The sequence below is a fragment of the Pararge aegeria genome, chromosome 4 (assembly GCF_905163445.1).
Source record: "Pararge aegeria chromosome 4, ilParAegt1.1, whole genome shotgun sequence".
NCBI classification, from domain to species: domain Eukaryota; kingdom Metazoa; phylum Arthropoda; class Insecta; order Lepidoptera; family Nymphalidae; genus Pararge; species Pararge aegeria.
The window spans coordinates 11,352,531-11,369,453 of record NC_053183.1 but is presented as its reverse complement, the minus strand read 5'-3'; the positions used below and the strand labels follow the sequence as shown (position 1 = coordinate 11,369,453).

The 16,923-nt window shown below is 36.4% G+C and overlaps 1 protein-coding gene across 1 annotated transcript; it reads right to left on the bottom strand.

The window, feature by feature from the left end:
- Positions 1–1,280: 1,280 nt before the first annotated feature.
- Positions 1,281–15,167, bottom strand: LOC120623522 (dynein regulatory complex protein 9-like). Its single transcript, XM_039889572.1, has 8 exons — positions 15,028–15,167; positions 13,378–13,448; positions 11,128–11,212; positions 10,866–11,012; positions 10,596–10,701; positions 9,401–9,574; positions 2,082–2,213; positions 1,281–1,484 (listed from the first exon to the last, which is right to left on the bottom strand). The coding sequence occupies exons 1-8, from the start codon at positions 15,165–15,167 to the stop codon at positions 1,281–1,283; spliced, it is 1,059 nt and encodes a 352-aa protein (XP_039745506.1).
- Positions 15,168–16,923: the final 1,756 nt, after the last annotated feature.

Here is a 16,923-nt window from a genome sequence, read left to right as displayed (position 1 = left end):
AATTTACCCAAAATACGACCTACATAATATACTACGCAAATGCATTTAAAGTCATTTAATAAAACTATTACTATTTTGGATTCAAATTTTAATTTCAATTTTCAACAAAAAAATTGAAACACGTACTTACTGTTTTGGCCTAGGTTTCATTAAATTTTTTTTTAGAATACTTTGTTGTATTACTTATCTCGGAAACTTGAGGCTTTAGAAGATTTCTTCGGTACTTGCTATTTCGTATTGATCATGATGCAATACTTAAATCATCTTAAATTTAAAACCCATTTTGAAATACATTTTAAATCCAAAATACATACCTTCCTATTGATTAGTGATCATGACCTTAATGGTGCGCTGTGGTCTTATAATAATAATTGACAGGAGTAAGATCTCGGTTTCAGGGGCTTAGCCCTTTACAATCTTAGACTGCACTAAAATAACTTTTCATTAAGGTTGCAGACGAGGACTAGCATATGATTGCTCGATATCACGCAGACGGCGATATTTAAGCTGGTGACTTAAATTTAGGTTATGAATTGTGAATGACACATTCATGAATGATGGTGACAAAAAGGGATAAAGAATTTTTTTTACAGTCTATATAGAGGTAGGTATCTAATCTAGGGATGGAAAAAAAGAAAAGAACGTTTGATTTTTCATTTAAATTTTGCATGTGGCATGAACATCATTTGAATAAACCTCACTGTCGAATTAAACTTGAGACTAATGGAGACGGTTCTTATGGCTATAACTGAGAATGAAAATATTATATTACCTACCGTATAGACAAAGTACAGAATATATAAATGTTACTACAACACAACGTGGTACAAAAGTTTTACACTAAAATTCTTTATCTATGCATTACATACGTACTTAAAGGTGATTTATTACACAATAGATAATATTTAAAGGTAGAATTAGATAGGTATAATGGCTAGCTGGAGTGCGGATGTTTGCGAAAGCCTTCCCGTGGCCCAGCCACCACCACCAGGTGACTGGTTCGAACACCGTGGCGTATTAGTCGGTACGAATTAAAATTCAAAATTCATTTAAAGTAGGCCTAATATAAGCACTTTTGAAACGTCAAGTCTGTCTGTTTGTAGGGACTCTACCACCGGTTCGGAAGGCATATTCTACCGAGAAGAAGCCGGCAAGAAACTCAGCAGTTAACGAGTTAACAAGTCCGACATAACCATCGTGCCTCCCCGTGCCGTAGACCCTATCCATACACATTTTAAAAACAGGTAGGTAATGTAAAGCTTATGGTACTACTATCTAATCTACTTCTTCTTTGTCTTCGATCCAATCTTCTTGAGGTTCCGTAAATAACGGAAGCTTCCTAAGGCTCGGCGTACCATAACACCGCGCCACCAAGCTTGAATGCGCGTTGCAGCATTCCGCAATCGTGCCTCGCGCGCAAGACGTGCCGCGCGCTCTTTCTTGAACGTCAACCACGCGCGCATTTCGCCTTCGTGTAATTTGTACTGCAATGAAAAATTTCAAACTTCTAAAATAAATAGCTTATCTTTTTTTTTTTTCTCTCTGGCGCAGGGTTGAGTTCTGCGGTTGTAAGTGGAAGGTCCCGCGTTCGATCCACAACAGGGGAAATTTAGAACTTTATAATTTCTGAATTTCCTCTGGTCCAACCTTATCAGGGTTATGGATTAAATAAATCTGCCATACCCCCAACACGTCAGCCTGATACCATCTTAGACTGCATCATCAGCTAATCCCAGGTGAGATGAAGATGACAGTCAAAGGCTAACTCGTAGTGAAAAAAAAACCGTCTTATCAATTGCCTTCGTAAAATGTCTCGCATAGACTGGAAAATGGCGCGCTTTATTTTGTTTTTTTCGAGTCCATACTGGGGTTGCATTGTTTAGAAAGAAACATGCAAATTAAAAAGGAAAAAAGAGGTTTAGTTCGTATTTCTCATTACATTTCTCAGCGAGACCAATCTTACGAGCCCAAACTAGATGTACCCAGGTTAGAAGAAGAATTTTGGATTTAATTGTCAAAGTTAAGTAAAATTTCAGTTGAATCGAAAAGGCGTGCAAAGTAAGTAAGTTTTTGAGAGCTACCAATTTTTCCATTTCCTCACGACGAGCAGCTGTGACCCGAAGTCTCTCATATTGGTCACGTAACCGCACGTCTATGTCAGCTGTGTCGGCTGCGTATCGTTGTTTCCAATACTGCAGCAGATCTTCGCGTTCCTTATATCAAAAAGTTATAATTTAAGTTGCTCATAATTCACACGAGATTAACTAGTAATAAATAATAAAAAAATAATAAAAACATTTATTGAAACTAAAATGTTACACAGAATATCAATACAATAGTAGAAAGAAAAAGAAATACAACACAAAAAGTAAAACAATTTCACATGAATTGGTTAACATATTAAATTTGTAAAGCTGAATGCACATAATATTGATATTTGCCTCTTATTATTGATAACCTGTGGACCCCACACTAGGTGACCTGTATCGTGGGGCCCAGTTAATAGATTGCCAAAATTGATTGCTCGGCCAAAAAAGAGAAATTGATGAAGGTGACAGTTTTAAATAAAGGCATTAATGAGGTAAGAAACGAATAAAATAAACAAATTAGCCTGTGTATATAATATAGTTGGTAATAATAAGATATATATTATTTCTACATATATAAAATGGTAAGATAAATAAATATATAAAATTTTACTGTACGAATTTTAATATCTTTTCAGTGTCATCGTATCCCAGTGTGTTGAGCCAAAATGTTAACTTTTCCCTAGCCTTCTACTTCTACTTCTTCTACAGTTAGGTCCTTAATATCTATATATTTAAGAATACTATTGTAGACATGTGCATCAATATACGGGAAAAAGCGTCTGGCAAATGCTGTTTTAAGTCGTGGTAAGTTTGCTTTGTATACTCTTTTTTTCGAAACTTTGCTATGATTTGAGGCACTAACCATTTCCTTGTGTTTCAAGAGGGTTGTTTTTAAAATAAAAAGTTGACGAACATTTAAAACCTTGGCTTCTTTATAAAGAGGGGCAGTGGGAAACGCGTATGGTTTTTTCAGCATAACCTTTAGCACAGATCTCTGTGCTCTCTCAAGTTCAATCATGAATGTTTTTGTTGCACCTCCCCACTATGATATACAGTAGGTAAGCAGTGATTGACACAATGACTTGTAAACTAATATTAGTATTTTATGATTGGATATATTTCGCAGTTTCTTCATTATGCCAATAATTTTACGTGTTCTGGTTGCAAGAGCCTGGATGTGAGCTTGAAAGGAAAGATTGTGATCAATATAAATTCCGAGGTATTTAGTCACGTTCACTTTCTCAATCTGTTCGCAATCGCAAGATTGGTTTAAGCTTTTGCAACAGTGAATTTTTATGCTTGGTATTATTTTCGGGGCAGAGGAAGCTGTTTTATGAAAACAAAGGTAATTAGTTTTCTTTACATTCAGAGTCAAAAGATTACTTTGCAGCCATCCATTAACTTTCGAAATACCTATCTGCGCAAAATTGTAAGTTTCCTCCCAGGTCGATCCATGGAATAACAACGAAGTATCGTCTGCATAGCAGATAATAGTGGCATTTTCCAGCAGTAATTCATGGATGTCATTAATATATAGTATAAAAAGGGTAGGCCCTAGAATGCTTCCTTGAGGGACTCCAAAATTAGTTATTTGTGGCTGACTAGAGCAGTTATTAATTTTTAAGCATTGCTTTCTATCGTTTAGATACGTTGTAAACCATTGAAGAGGTATTCCTAATTCCAAGATGTTCTAGTTTCTTTATAAGTAACTTAATCGAAACTGTATCAAACGCTCTAGCGAGGTCTAAGAACACTCCTATACAATGTTTATTATTATCCAGCAGACTAGCTACTGAGGTTGAAAGCAGAAGCGTGGCGTCCTCTGCCGATTTATTTCTTCTGAAACCGAATTGATGATCAGAGATGATGTTCCGGGATTCAAGGTACTTAATACAGTTGTAAATAAGAGACTAGTCCAAGAGTCTCTTGGAGACCTTTCTCCAAGAGTTTTGGTATAACTCCAAGCAGTGAAATGGGGCGATAGTTTTCTGGTGTGTCTTTCGGCCCCGATTTGTGTATCAGGCATATTAGTGCGGTTTTCCAAATTTCGGGAAAAGTCCCTGTTGATATGCTTAGGTTAAATATGTCAGTTAGAGGTTTTAATATTTCCTTTTTAATTTGTTTGATCAATTCATTATCAATGTTATCTATGCCAGGAGCTTTTTTGTTATCAAGTTGCAAGATCAACGATTCTATTTCAGCTTCATCTGTTGGCTGCATGTAGAAAGAGTCTCTCTGGGTTTTTGCTAAATTAAGATTAGCAGCCAGGCTATCTTCATTTTCATTACTGCTTTTCAAAATATCATCCGCTAATTTGTGCCCTAATGTAGCATAATATTCACCGCACATAGTCAGTGAGTGCGTGCCGTTTTTAGAAGATTTTAGGTTTAGTAGCTCTACGGGCTCTGACCTAGCTTTTGTTAAGTGACATATATTTTTAAGCGATTTCCAGAGTTTTTTTGGAGACTTGCTGTTTTTCTCCAGCTCATATTCCTCGAAACTGGCCTTTAGGTTACGTAAAAGTCTGTTGCAGAAATTGCGGTAGCTTGTGTATGTTAACTTAAGAATACTGTTACTCGGATCTGCTTTGTGCTGTTTGTGCAGTTTATCACGGTGCCTCATGCATCGAATGAGACCCGGTGTTATCCACGGTTTTAAGTTATATTTAGAACGGCTTAAATTTACTATAATAGTGTGTTTATTTATTACGCCCATCAGTAAGCTAAGGAATAATGGTACTGCTACATTAATGTCACTGCAGCTGGAAATCTCAGCCCAGTTTGCGTTGATAAGTTCGTTTTTAATAGCGTCTATATTTCTTTTAAACCTTTTACGGGGTAGACGATTTTTATATCGAACATTTTTGAGAGCTAGTCCACAGAGGACGATGTTATGGTCCGTAATGTCAGATTCACATACTATGCCAGTAACTCGACTACTAGTTTTGACCATAATGTGATCCAAACAAGCCCTACCCCTTGTTGGCAGTGTAATCGCGGGTATAAGACCATGTTCTGCGTTCAGACATAAATACTCTGTATTCAATCCAAGGTTATTCGACGTAATATTTATATTAATGTCGCCTCACAGAACTAAGTTTGGCTGCTCTTTTATCGTATGTAAAAGATCATCCAAAGATTCTAAAAATTCATTAGAATGACTTACAGACGGCGATCTATATATTCCGAGAATTGTAATAAGGTTTCCTACTTTGACCTGTAGGCAGTCATAGTCAGCAGTGCGGGGTTCCTGCACAGACGCACTATACGAATTTTCAATGTATATAACTACTCCACTATTTTGATTTCTCATGGTGGTGGTACTATAAGAGGTATAACCAGTAATTTGAGGTATGATTGAGGACTCATTAAGCCAGCATTCACTTAAAACTATAGCGTCTATTTTTGTTTTAAAACGTGAAAGAGTTGCATAAAAGAGTGACAATTTATTTGCAATTCGTCTAACTCAGCACTAATGGTATTTGTATCGCCTTTTAAAATTTAATATTAGGTAAATAAAGGTTAAAGTGAGATTAGGGTTGAATATTGTCACTCTAAAAGGTCCTTTGTAATAAGTGTATAGATACGGGTTGATATTAAAATTATTTGTACATTTAAAAAATCGAGCAAATTTCCAAATTAATAAAATATAATTTTCATGGTGTAATATATTTAGTGATAATAAAATGTGTATAAATAAAAATAAATAGGGATTTAGTTTTGATAGCCGCGTAAATATGATAAATAAAAGATAAATGTTTTTCTTAACATCGTAACACAAGTAAATAGTTAACCAATGGATATTACATAGACTCCTAGACGAGAAGATAGATCATGGCTCCCAAACCCGAATGCCGGAGCAGAACAATAATGCAGGGACGTCACAGTAACAAGGCGTTTTCTTGAAAAACTTACATTTCCTGTTTTATGCCGAAAGGATAGCAATGAGATCATCCTGACTACGTATTGAACGAGCCGGCTTGCCTTCACGACTTACTATCAATTAATATGTAATCATTAAAATTAGGAGTCGGAGTCGGAGTCTCGGAAAAGATAGATAGACATATAGAAAGTCTTTATTGCACATATAGAAAAAAAACTAACAAAACAAATAGACACGCGCAAGGTGGCCTTATCGCTTGAAACGATATCCTCCAGACAACCTTTGGTTGATGAAGCATTCTTGGTAAGGAAAACGGGATAGTGCAAAACACAATTTAAAAAGAAAGAATTGATGGACAATATATATGTACTTTACATACTAATACTACATAATATAAAGATACATCATATATATATGAGTATATATATGGAATATATATATGATTTATATATATAAATATAAATCTTACATATTACATAGGAAGTAGTGTTTTACGCGCGATTTAAAGATATTTAGAGTTTTAGACTGTCTTATTTAACTTAACCTTAACCCTAAAGTAATTGCCATTAATACGAGTAGCTCTCATTTAGTGATTAATGGCCAGCAGTCAAGATTTTTTTTTATTCTACTACACGTTGACTACAATCTCTGCTGGGGAAAAGTTATGATGCATTATAATAATAATAATAGCGGGATAACCTGATATTCCGTATGGCGGTAAGTTTCTACGCGAGAACGTACCGGAACGCTAAATAGCTTAGCAGCACATCTTTGTCGGTAGGATGGTATCTAGCCACGAAAAATTATTACGAGGAGAAAAAATTATTAAATTAATATTTAATTACCTTATTATTATTATGTAGTATGCAATAAAGTGTGGTTCGGTGTTGTTGGGTTGGAAGTTCATTTCTCTATCTCAAATAATACTAGTTAGACATTAGGAAATGGAATGATTTTTCTTCAAATATGGTCAATATTTGAATAATTTTCATTCCATTTTCAGCTATCTAGCGTTGCCTTGTTAGGGTTGTAATGCTGTCCTCGCTTTGGGCACCCCTAAACCCCACGGTACACTCAGGATTATAGATGCAAAATCCTCAATACGCTCAGAATTAATTTAGAAATACCTTTTTACGCGTTGGGTTTCATTGCACCCGTAACTTGACATTACCTTTACATTGCACTATCTGTACATATAAGAAAACAATCAATAATAGTATTAGCTGGTTAATTTTCCAGTGCACTTTTCTTTTTGGTACAAGTGCCTATTCTAGCTTAATTTTGGATTTAGAGTTACATAACCCAAACTATTTTAGAAGTAAAACTTCTTTACGACTCAGGGTATGCAGTATGCTGGTGAATGCGTGATGACAGCGTTAAGATCGGGCGAGGCTATATAACATCAAGCTACGACCAATGGCTACTATCATTAATGAGAAATGTTGCAAAAACTGCAAAAAATATACTTCTTGAGATATTCTGATGCGTGCGATGCGTGAACGGTAAACGTTTCGCCAAACGACGGAAGTATGTAGAAAGTATATCGGAATTGTTGATCTTTAAAGTTGTATAAAACAGTTCGCGACCATATACGACTATTTTTTGAAGTCGACTCATTCCCGGTCGAAGACGCGCGGGTCCGCTAGTTCTATTTAAAAATATTAAGTTATAAATTTAAATGACAAGGTGGATTGGAAGCAGCCAGGTTCGCTCATCTCGGGAGAATCTGCTTTCCGAACCGGTGGTAGGTACAGTCACTATAAACAGATATACTTACTTGTCGTTCCAAAAGTGCTTATAAAAGTAAGCCTTCTAGAAATAAAAGAATTTTGAATCTTGTTTTTTTTGAGATATGAGTAAAAAATTTATATAGGTACTTATAACCCTACTAATATTGAATATAGTAGTATATCCCTAATAATAAGGAGGTGTCCTGGGGCCAACCTTGTTTTTGGTCTACATAAATGAACTGTGCGAAATCAAGCTCAAGAATGGTCAGGTTTTCTGTTACGCTGATGACACCGCCATAGTTTTTTCTGGGCATACTTGGAAGGAAGTCCAAGAGAAGACTGAAAATGGACTGACCATGATAGCTAATTGGCTTAGCGCGAATTTACTTACACTTAACACAAACAAAACCAATTATATATGTTTTTCAATCAAAAATAGTTCTCAACCAAAAAATGATTTCAGTATCAAGATTCACAAGTGTGGTGATCTTTCTTTTCAAAATTGCTCCTGCCCTACCATTGAAAGGGTATCCTCCACGAAATACCGTGGTGTTATCCTCGATCAAAAATTATCTTGGTACCCTCAGATAGAATTAGTAGCAAATAGAGTCAGAAAGCTAACATGGATTTTTAAAAAGTTGCGAGCTATTGCTCCAATAGACTTACTCAAAAAAATTTATTTAGCTCTGGCTCAATCCATAACAACCTACTGTATACCTGTATGGGGAGGTGCTGCCAAGACCAGATTTATTGACGTTGAAAGGGCTCAGCGATATTTGTTAAAGGTCATGCATTTTAAGTGTTTTCGGTATCCCACTAACTCATTATATGCCCTTAGCAATGTCCTAACAGTCAGACAATTATATATACTCCTAGTAAACTTAAAAATTCATAAAACATTGCATTGTCTCTACAGTTAACACAAAAACAGCCTTTGCCTCTAGGCAACTAAAGAAACAATCTTGTCTGCTGTATAATAGAATAAATAGAGTTTTGAATATTTATCCACTGAAACTGCATGACTGTAAAAAAACAGTAACAAATTGGATAAAGTCATTAACGTACGATGAGACAGAATCTCTCTTCCTGATTCTAAAGTAAAAGCACACACATAAACACACACACACACACTCAAACACTTACACACACACACTCACAAATTTGCATGCTTGCATGATTGATTTTGATAAATTCTAAACAAAAAAAATTATAAAATTATAAAATGTATTAAATGATAACCGATTTAAATAATTACTTTTGTACTTTAGAGGTTATAATGTCTGTTTAAATTTGCCCAAATTTCGTGTAGATCTGATGAATGTGATTGGAGATAGAGGACACAACTCCTCAGCGGACGGCAGCCAACCCGTCATTTAAAGCTTAGCTATCCTAAATACATAAAGTACGTAAAAATAAACCTAAATCGAATGCCACATGTCTTACGAAAAACAAAAACAAACGCAGACGAAGTCGCGGGCAACAGCTATATATATATTAACATGTATATACATACATGTAGATGGAGATAAAAAAGTTTTACTACTAAAGCATACCTACTCGTTTTTTTTCTGCATTTTCCTTTTTTTTCGCTTAGAGATGTAAGCATTCAAAATCTCGTTCGGACTAATAGAATCGTAGATTAATTTTGTATGAGGACAGGTAACGATGTACCAAATGTATGCTTATTAGATTGTTCACCTTGATTTGCAACATGTAAGCTCGTAGTAACTCATCATGTACGCAATTCTCGTGCTCAGGCTTCGGCGCCGGGGCAGCGGGCGCTACTTGAAATTGCAGATCGACCGACTCGGCACGGGCGCATAGCCACCTCTCGGTGTAGTCGAACTGAATTCGCGCGTTGAGTAAGGTGTCCTGCATGTTTATTGTTACAATGATAATTATGCTTATTCTGTTGTACACATATCTCAAACCTTTTTTTTATTCAACTACAAGTAATCCTCTGTCTGCAATATCACCTGGTGGAAGGTAATGATGTAGTCTAAGATGGCATCCTATCCCTTAATGCTTTCTACGCGATGGTTTCTTCAAATCGCTTGGCAGCACTGCTTTGTCGGTAACTAGCCACGACAGAAGCGTCCTACCAGATCAGAACAGAGAAAAATCAGGAATAATAAATCCCTGAATTGGTCCCGCTGAGGGAATCGAACCCAGAGCTATCATTATTTAACACTTTGGTGAAATATGCAATTATACAATTACAATAGTGTACAGGTACGACAGCGGTACCAACTGGCTCTGTGTCGTCTGCCTGCGCAATGCGAACCAGTGCTTGCCGATTCGCCACAAAATTAGGTCCTGTGTAATTCAGTTTAAAATACAAGTCTATAAGTTTGCACGTATACCATATTTTATTTGGCATGCACTCCCTTTTAGTCTCATAGCCATTACTGTTCTAAACATATATGGCAAGCCGCAATACCCACAGCGCTATCGCGCCAAGAAGGCCATTAAAAATAATAATAAAAATAAAAGTTTAATCTAATCTAGACTAGTATTTATTTATTACATTTTTCTATATTATTTATTATACTTAATAAGAATTTGAAAGCTAACCTATATTCTAGGAACCTGAAACTAAGATGTGGTCTTCTACAATTCGTAACTCTATAAATTACACAATTCTTATAGTTTTTAAATTTCTCCAGCTAGTGATTTACAAATTTTTGCAGGCCATTTTTAAAAAGAATTGTGTAGGCGGTAACACCGTACCTAAGTCAAATATCCACCAAGTATAGGTACAACATTTTGTTATTAAATCCATCCATTAGATCCATGTAAATCCTTGCGGGTTACATGGGGGATGAAACCTTGTCGCCAATAATGTTCTAAAACCGATCATAGATTGAGAAAATGAGTAAGTATTGTAATTTACCTTTATACTATCGCGAAGAGAAGCTACTTTGAAGTCACAACTGCGTATTTCGAGCACTCGCTTTTGACGATTTTCTTGCAATTCTCTGTTCATCGAGTCCAATGACCTAGAGCATAATTATAAAATATATTTATGCTGAAATTTTTAACCTTTAATATTACTTCGCTGGTATGGTACCAAGGACGCCATAGTGACGAAAGTAGAAAAAAAAATTACTATGATAATATTTAGCAATGGATTACCAAAATTAATTAACGAATTGTAACTTACATTTTTAGTTTTTGATTCTGTGTTCGGAGTGTGATCAGCGAGCCAGCATTTTTTTCGAACATGTTGACTGCTTTCTTCAAGGTATACCATTCCCCGCCTTCTGCTAGCTCTGCGAGGGTTCTTATAATGACTTCCTTCAAAATATGTCTGAAAATCACGTTTAATCACCGTACTTTTTAAATTCCCTGTGTAAATTAAAAATTTGTGATTAGGACAAGATTTATAGCACAGCGCCATCTCTGAGTAGCACTGCAAAACTCACCGGTCTTTCGAAAGCTTTTCTCGCACCTGTTTTTCCCTTTTGTTTTCCTGTCCACTTTCGGGTAACCTTCGCTCAGCGCTTCTTTCTACAGATGGTATAATTACATACAAGATGGCGTTAGTAGGTACATCAAAACATTAAAATTTACCGAACCTACTATTTAAAAACAAGCAAGTAATTGTGTGCATATTTACTACATAATAAAAAGTTCAAAATTCAAAATTCAAAATTCAAAATTTATTTATTTCAAGTAGGCCTAATATAAGCACTTTTGAAACGTCAAGTCTGTCTGTTTGTAGTGATTCTACCACCGGTTCGGAAGGCAGATTCTACCGAGAAGAAGCCGGCAAGAAACTCAGCAGTTGCTCTTTTCCAACATCAACAATTTACATTTTGCATTTTAACATTCATTTTTCTATCTTGTGTGAGCTGAAAGCGGAGCCGGAAGCTTTCAAGCAACCGTGTCATTAAAAAATTCATCAATTGTATAGTAACCTCGCTGTAATAAGTGTGTTTTAACAAATTCTTTAAACTTGTGCATTGGCAGGTCCAAAATCACCTTAGGAATCATATTATAAAAGCGTATACTCAATCCCACAAATGATCCCTGTACCTTACGCAGACGATATGCAGATGACACTAATTTATGACCATTTCTTGTAAGTCGACTGTTTATGTCCACTTTTTGTTTATAAATACTAATATGTTGTCTTACAAATACTATATTGTTATAAATATATTGTGAAGCTACAGTAAGTAAGTTATTAAATAAGATTTATTATTATTAAATTATTATGAAATAAATTTACTAAAAACGTCATAACTAGAGAAAAGGTGTTTTTAGTTTATTTCCATAGCTAATTAGAATCACATTTCTAGCTTTGGAAATGTGTTTTTTTCTACATTAGTTTAACGCTACTCTGCGTTCAAACCTAACGTGACGATGCAATAAAGACAACGATAAAATGCAGTTGAGATAAAAGTCAATAATTAAAAGGGGTATGGTCGTTTATTAACCCCTTTGGCATCTACGCTGCATCGTAACAGAATTCTAAATCGTTAGTTAGTAAGCCTTTTCCAGCAGAGCAATAAAAGTAAAGCCTTAGGCAAAACCTCCTACTAGACCAGACAGAGCCAATTTAGAAGTTATGAAATATTCAAATGGCGCTCACCGAAAATTGGACCCGGAAGCTTTTAATTGGGTACATCACACTATGCTATGCCTCACTCTTCAATAACTAGGCATTCTACCATTATCTCCTCCCACTAGCGGGCCGATTACTAGCGATATACTTAAGTTAGATTACGGTTCTTATCGAAGTAAGTTTCATACTTGCATACAAACATGCATACATAATACATACATAGGTACATGCGCACGTAGGTACGGATCGTAGTATGAGGTAGAACGATTAGTTATTATTACTTCACTCAGTATGTTAGATGGAACTATTTATGAATCTACAATACCCGTCTATGTTTTACCCAGTTTAAGCGGTGGGTTGGTGGCAGTGGCGTGCACTTCATACATGGACAAAAGCACTTCATACCCAAATTATTTTATAGAACTCGTATTGGAGGGGAATTTTTCCATTTTATGCCAAGCTATCCTGGTCAAAAACCCTGTCTTACACACCACTGGTTGGTGGGTAGGACTTCGATTACACTTTCGGGGGGGCAGAGTTCGAATCCCAGCAAGCACCTCTTACTTTTATAAGTTATGTCCATTTTAAGCAATTAAATTATCACTTGCTTAAACGGTGAAGGAAAATATCGTAAAGAAACTTGCATGCCTGAGAGTTCTCCATAAGTTTCTCAAAAGTGTAGAGTCCACCAATCCGCACTGCGCCAGCGTGGCGGCCTAATCCCCTCTTCATTGTGGCAGGAGACCCGTGCCGTGGGCCAGTAATGGGTTGATATGATGATAATAAGGATAAGGAAATTCTTGGCATACATTTAAAAAATGTGTAAAAACGCATCTAGTACAGCGAGGTTACTATACATAGCAGCCAGCCTCGCTCTCATCTCCCGCAAGATAGCAAAATGATTGTAAATGTTGATGTTGGAAAAGAGCAACTACTCAGTTTCTTGCCGGCTCTTCTCGGTAGAATCTGCTTTCCGAACCGGTGGTAGAGTCACACAAACATGCATACTTGACGTTTCAAAAGTGCTTATAAAGTAGGCCTACTTGAAATAAATGAATTTGAATTTGAATTTTGAATTTGAATAGTAATGATATGTTTTACCCACCTATAATCTTCATTTGAAGCAGCATTACTTCCAAATTGATGGCCAGTAGGAGTGCGTCCAGGGCACCAATACTGTATATATCAAATAACACTTCTCTTAGTATAATACAAAAGATATCCCAAGTATAGTCTGTTTATTCTTATTTGGCTTTTAATATTAACAATCTCTTTGTTACTTAATTTATATAAGTACGTATATATTAAAAATTAATACAAATACCCTACTTACCTTACAAAAAAAAGTAATTTTTAATTATCTATGTGTTTTCTATTTTATTAATGAAAATATGTTTCCAGTATAAGACAACTAAGAAAAATTGGAGCTTGTAGGTAAGTATATATAGGTCTGAGAAGGTTTAACCTGCAGCACGGCTAAAGACAATTATCCCCGGGGAAAGGATGTAAGTTTACCTTCTCCCACAGCTTTATCAACTCTCAGAGCACTGCCGCACAAGTGGAAATAATATCCAAATAACATATGTGGGTAAACTTCTCCTACTCCATGTTCCCGTGATTTAGCAGGTGGACACGTTGATTATATCCCTTGTCAGGGGATATAATCGGGGATATACTTTTTACCTCCCGCCCGTGCTAGCCCTGCAGGTACCAGATCTTACGGTTGACCTAATAAACGGGGGTAAACTTCTCCTACTCCATGTTCCCGTGATTTAGCAGGTGGACACGTTAATTATATCCCTTGTCAGGGGATATAATCGGGGGATATACTTTTTACCTCCCGCCCGTGCTAGCCCTGCAGGTACCAGATCTTACGGTTGACCTAATGAACGGGGGTAAACTTCTCCTACTCCATGTTCCCGTGATTTAGCAGATGGACACGTTAATTATATCCCTTGTCAGGGGATATAATCGGGGGATATACTTTTTACCTCCCGCCCGTGCTAGCCCTGCAGGTACCAGATCTTACGGTTGACCTAATAAACGGGGGTAAACTTCTCCTACTCCATGTTCCCGTGATTTAGCAGGTGGACACGTTAATTGTATCCCTTGTCAGGGGATATAATCGGGGGATATACTTTTTACCTCCCGCCCGTGCTAGCCCTGCAGGTACCAGATCTTACGGTTGACCTAATAAACGGGGGTAAACTTCTCCTACTCCATGTTCCCGTGATTTAGCAGGTGGACACGTTAATTATATCCTTTGTCAGGGGATATAATCGGGGGATATACTTTTTACCTCCCGCCCGTGCTAGCCCTGCAGGTACCAGATCTTACGGTTGACCTAATAAACGGGGGTAAACTTCTCCTACTCCATGTTCCCGTGATTTAGCAGATGGACGTTAATTATATCCCTTGTCAGGGGATATAATCGGGGGATATACTTTTTACCTCCCGCCCGTGCTAGCCCTGCAGGTACCAGATCTTACGGTTGACCTAATAAACGGGGGTAAACTTCTCCTACTCCATGTTCCCGTGATTTAGCAGATGGACGTTAATTATATCCCTTGTCAGGGGATATAATCGGGGGATATACTTTTTACCTCCCGCCCGTGCTAGCCCTGCAGGTACCAGATCTTACGGTTGACCTAATAAACGGGGGTAAACTTCTCCTACTCCATGTTCCCGTGATTTAGCAGATGGACGTTAAATATATCCCTTGTCAGGGGATATAATCGGGGGATATACTTTTTACCACCCGCCCGTGTAAGATCCGGTACCTGCAGGGCGCAGGTACCGGATCTTACGGTTGACCTGCACTGTGGGCAGTTTTACATACGTAGGTGCAAATGCGTGTGATAGTATTAGTAACCGTTTAGTTATTGTTATACACATGTCTGAGGCATTAAGGGATAATATTATTCGCGTTTTTCGCTTAAATTGTATTGTTGGGACAACAAACTTAATTTTATAAATAATAAATAAATAAATATACTACGACAAAACACACATCGCCATCTAGCCCCAAAGTAAGCGTAGCTTGTGTTATGAGTACTAAGATAGCTGTTGAATATTTTTATGAATATAATACTTATAATATACAGATACAGACCCAGACACTGAAAAAAAAAAGTTCATTTCACACAAAAAATATCCAGTTGTGGGAATCGTACCCACGGCCTAGGACTCAGAAAGCAGGGTCCGCTGCCCACTGCGCCAGTCTGTCGTTTTTTTTAATAAAGTACACAGGAACAATTGAATCCTTGCTTATTTCGTTTGCTCTGTACAAAACAAACAAAATTTTAATTAGATATTAAAATTTAGTTAGTTATAGTAATAAGTTCTTATGGTACATGATTGGGTTCTTTGCGTTGTTGCAGTTACGTGTGTTTTACTGTACCTACTACTAGGTATAAGTTAAGCCATTGACTAAAAGTAAGTAAGTAGTAAGTTATGACTCGGTTTAAGATAATAGCGGGTTTACCAGTTATGGGTAAGGCATTTATATTAATCCATAGGTAGGCCTAAATGGTTTATACGCGACATCTTGGCGGCATCAGACCAGTATGCTTTGATAACTGCTTGGCGGTACGTCTTTGCTGGTGAGATATTAATTGGTTTGGATGCTAATCGATTATAGGTATATTTGTTAATATTATGTTATATAAAATTCTATTTTAATGTTTATTCCCGCCTTAAAAACGTAAAACGACTGAAACTACGGCTAACAATTCGCGGACCAAATGTAATGAGGTAGCAATTGGTTTGGATGATATTCAATTATAGCTTGGTATATTTGTTAATATTATGTTATATAAAACTCTATTTTAGTGTTTATTCCCCTCTAAAAAACGTAAAAGGACTGGACTACGGCTAATTAATTTGCGGACCAAATGTAATGGTTGGATGATAAATAGCAATTGGTTTGGATGATATTCGATTATAGGTATATTTGTTAATATAATGTTATTTAAATTCTATTTGAATCTTTATTCTCGCCAAAGAAATTAAAAGGACTGGAACTACAGTTAAATAATTGCGGACCAAATGTGAACAAACAAATGACAGATCGTTCTCCTAATTATTTTAGTTTTTAGGGGGTAATCAAAATTAAAATTTATTTTCATTTTTACAGATAGCTAATGTATCAAGCAATGAGCCGTGAGCAATAAGAGGGAAGTTTTCGAGATGAGGTGTTTGTTTTCATATGGCAGGATATCTCGTAAAGACCATGTTACAGAGAAACCGTGCACCGTGTAACAGAAAATGGGAAAGTCCACAGAGATACTAAAGAGGATAAAGCTCGATATCTGGGACATATAATGCGCAATTCAAAGTACGACTTGCTCCAACCTTAGGCCTGTCAAAGACGAATATCCTGGCTGAAAAATCTACGCCAGTGGTTTACCATGAGTACAAAGACACTGTTTAAAGTAGTTTTCAGTTAGCTTAGGGTTGCCAACCTCTGATAGAATATGGCACTAGAAGAAGAAGAAGACTATAATATTGTGTTTGCATGCTTTTTAGTATTAAGTATTTGTTTGTTTTTTTTTTTTCTATATTTTTATTTTTAGTCTGATTTTATAAGCAATAATATGGTATTGAATAATCTTAAATCTTCAATATTACTATAAACTTTCAATTAAATTAT

Excerpts from the sequence above, each read along its gene's own strand:
- LOC120623522 (XM_039889572.1), bottom strand. The coding sequence starts at position 15,167 with ATGTGTATAACAATAACTAAACGGTTACTAATACTATCACACGCATTT. Across the intron at positions 11,213-13,377 it reads GCTTCAAATGAAGATTATAG|AAAGAAGCGCTGAGCGAAGG; the intron begins GTGGGTAAAACA and ends TACCATCTGTAG. Across the intron at positions 11,013-11,127 it reads GAAAAGCTTTCGAAAGACCG|ACATATTTTGAAGGAAGTCA; the intron begins GTGAGTTTTGCA and ends CGTGATTTTCAG.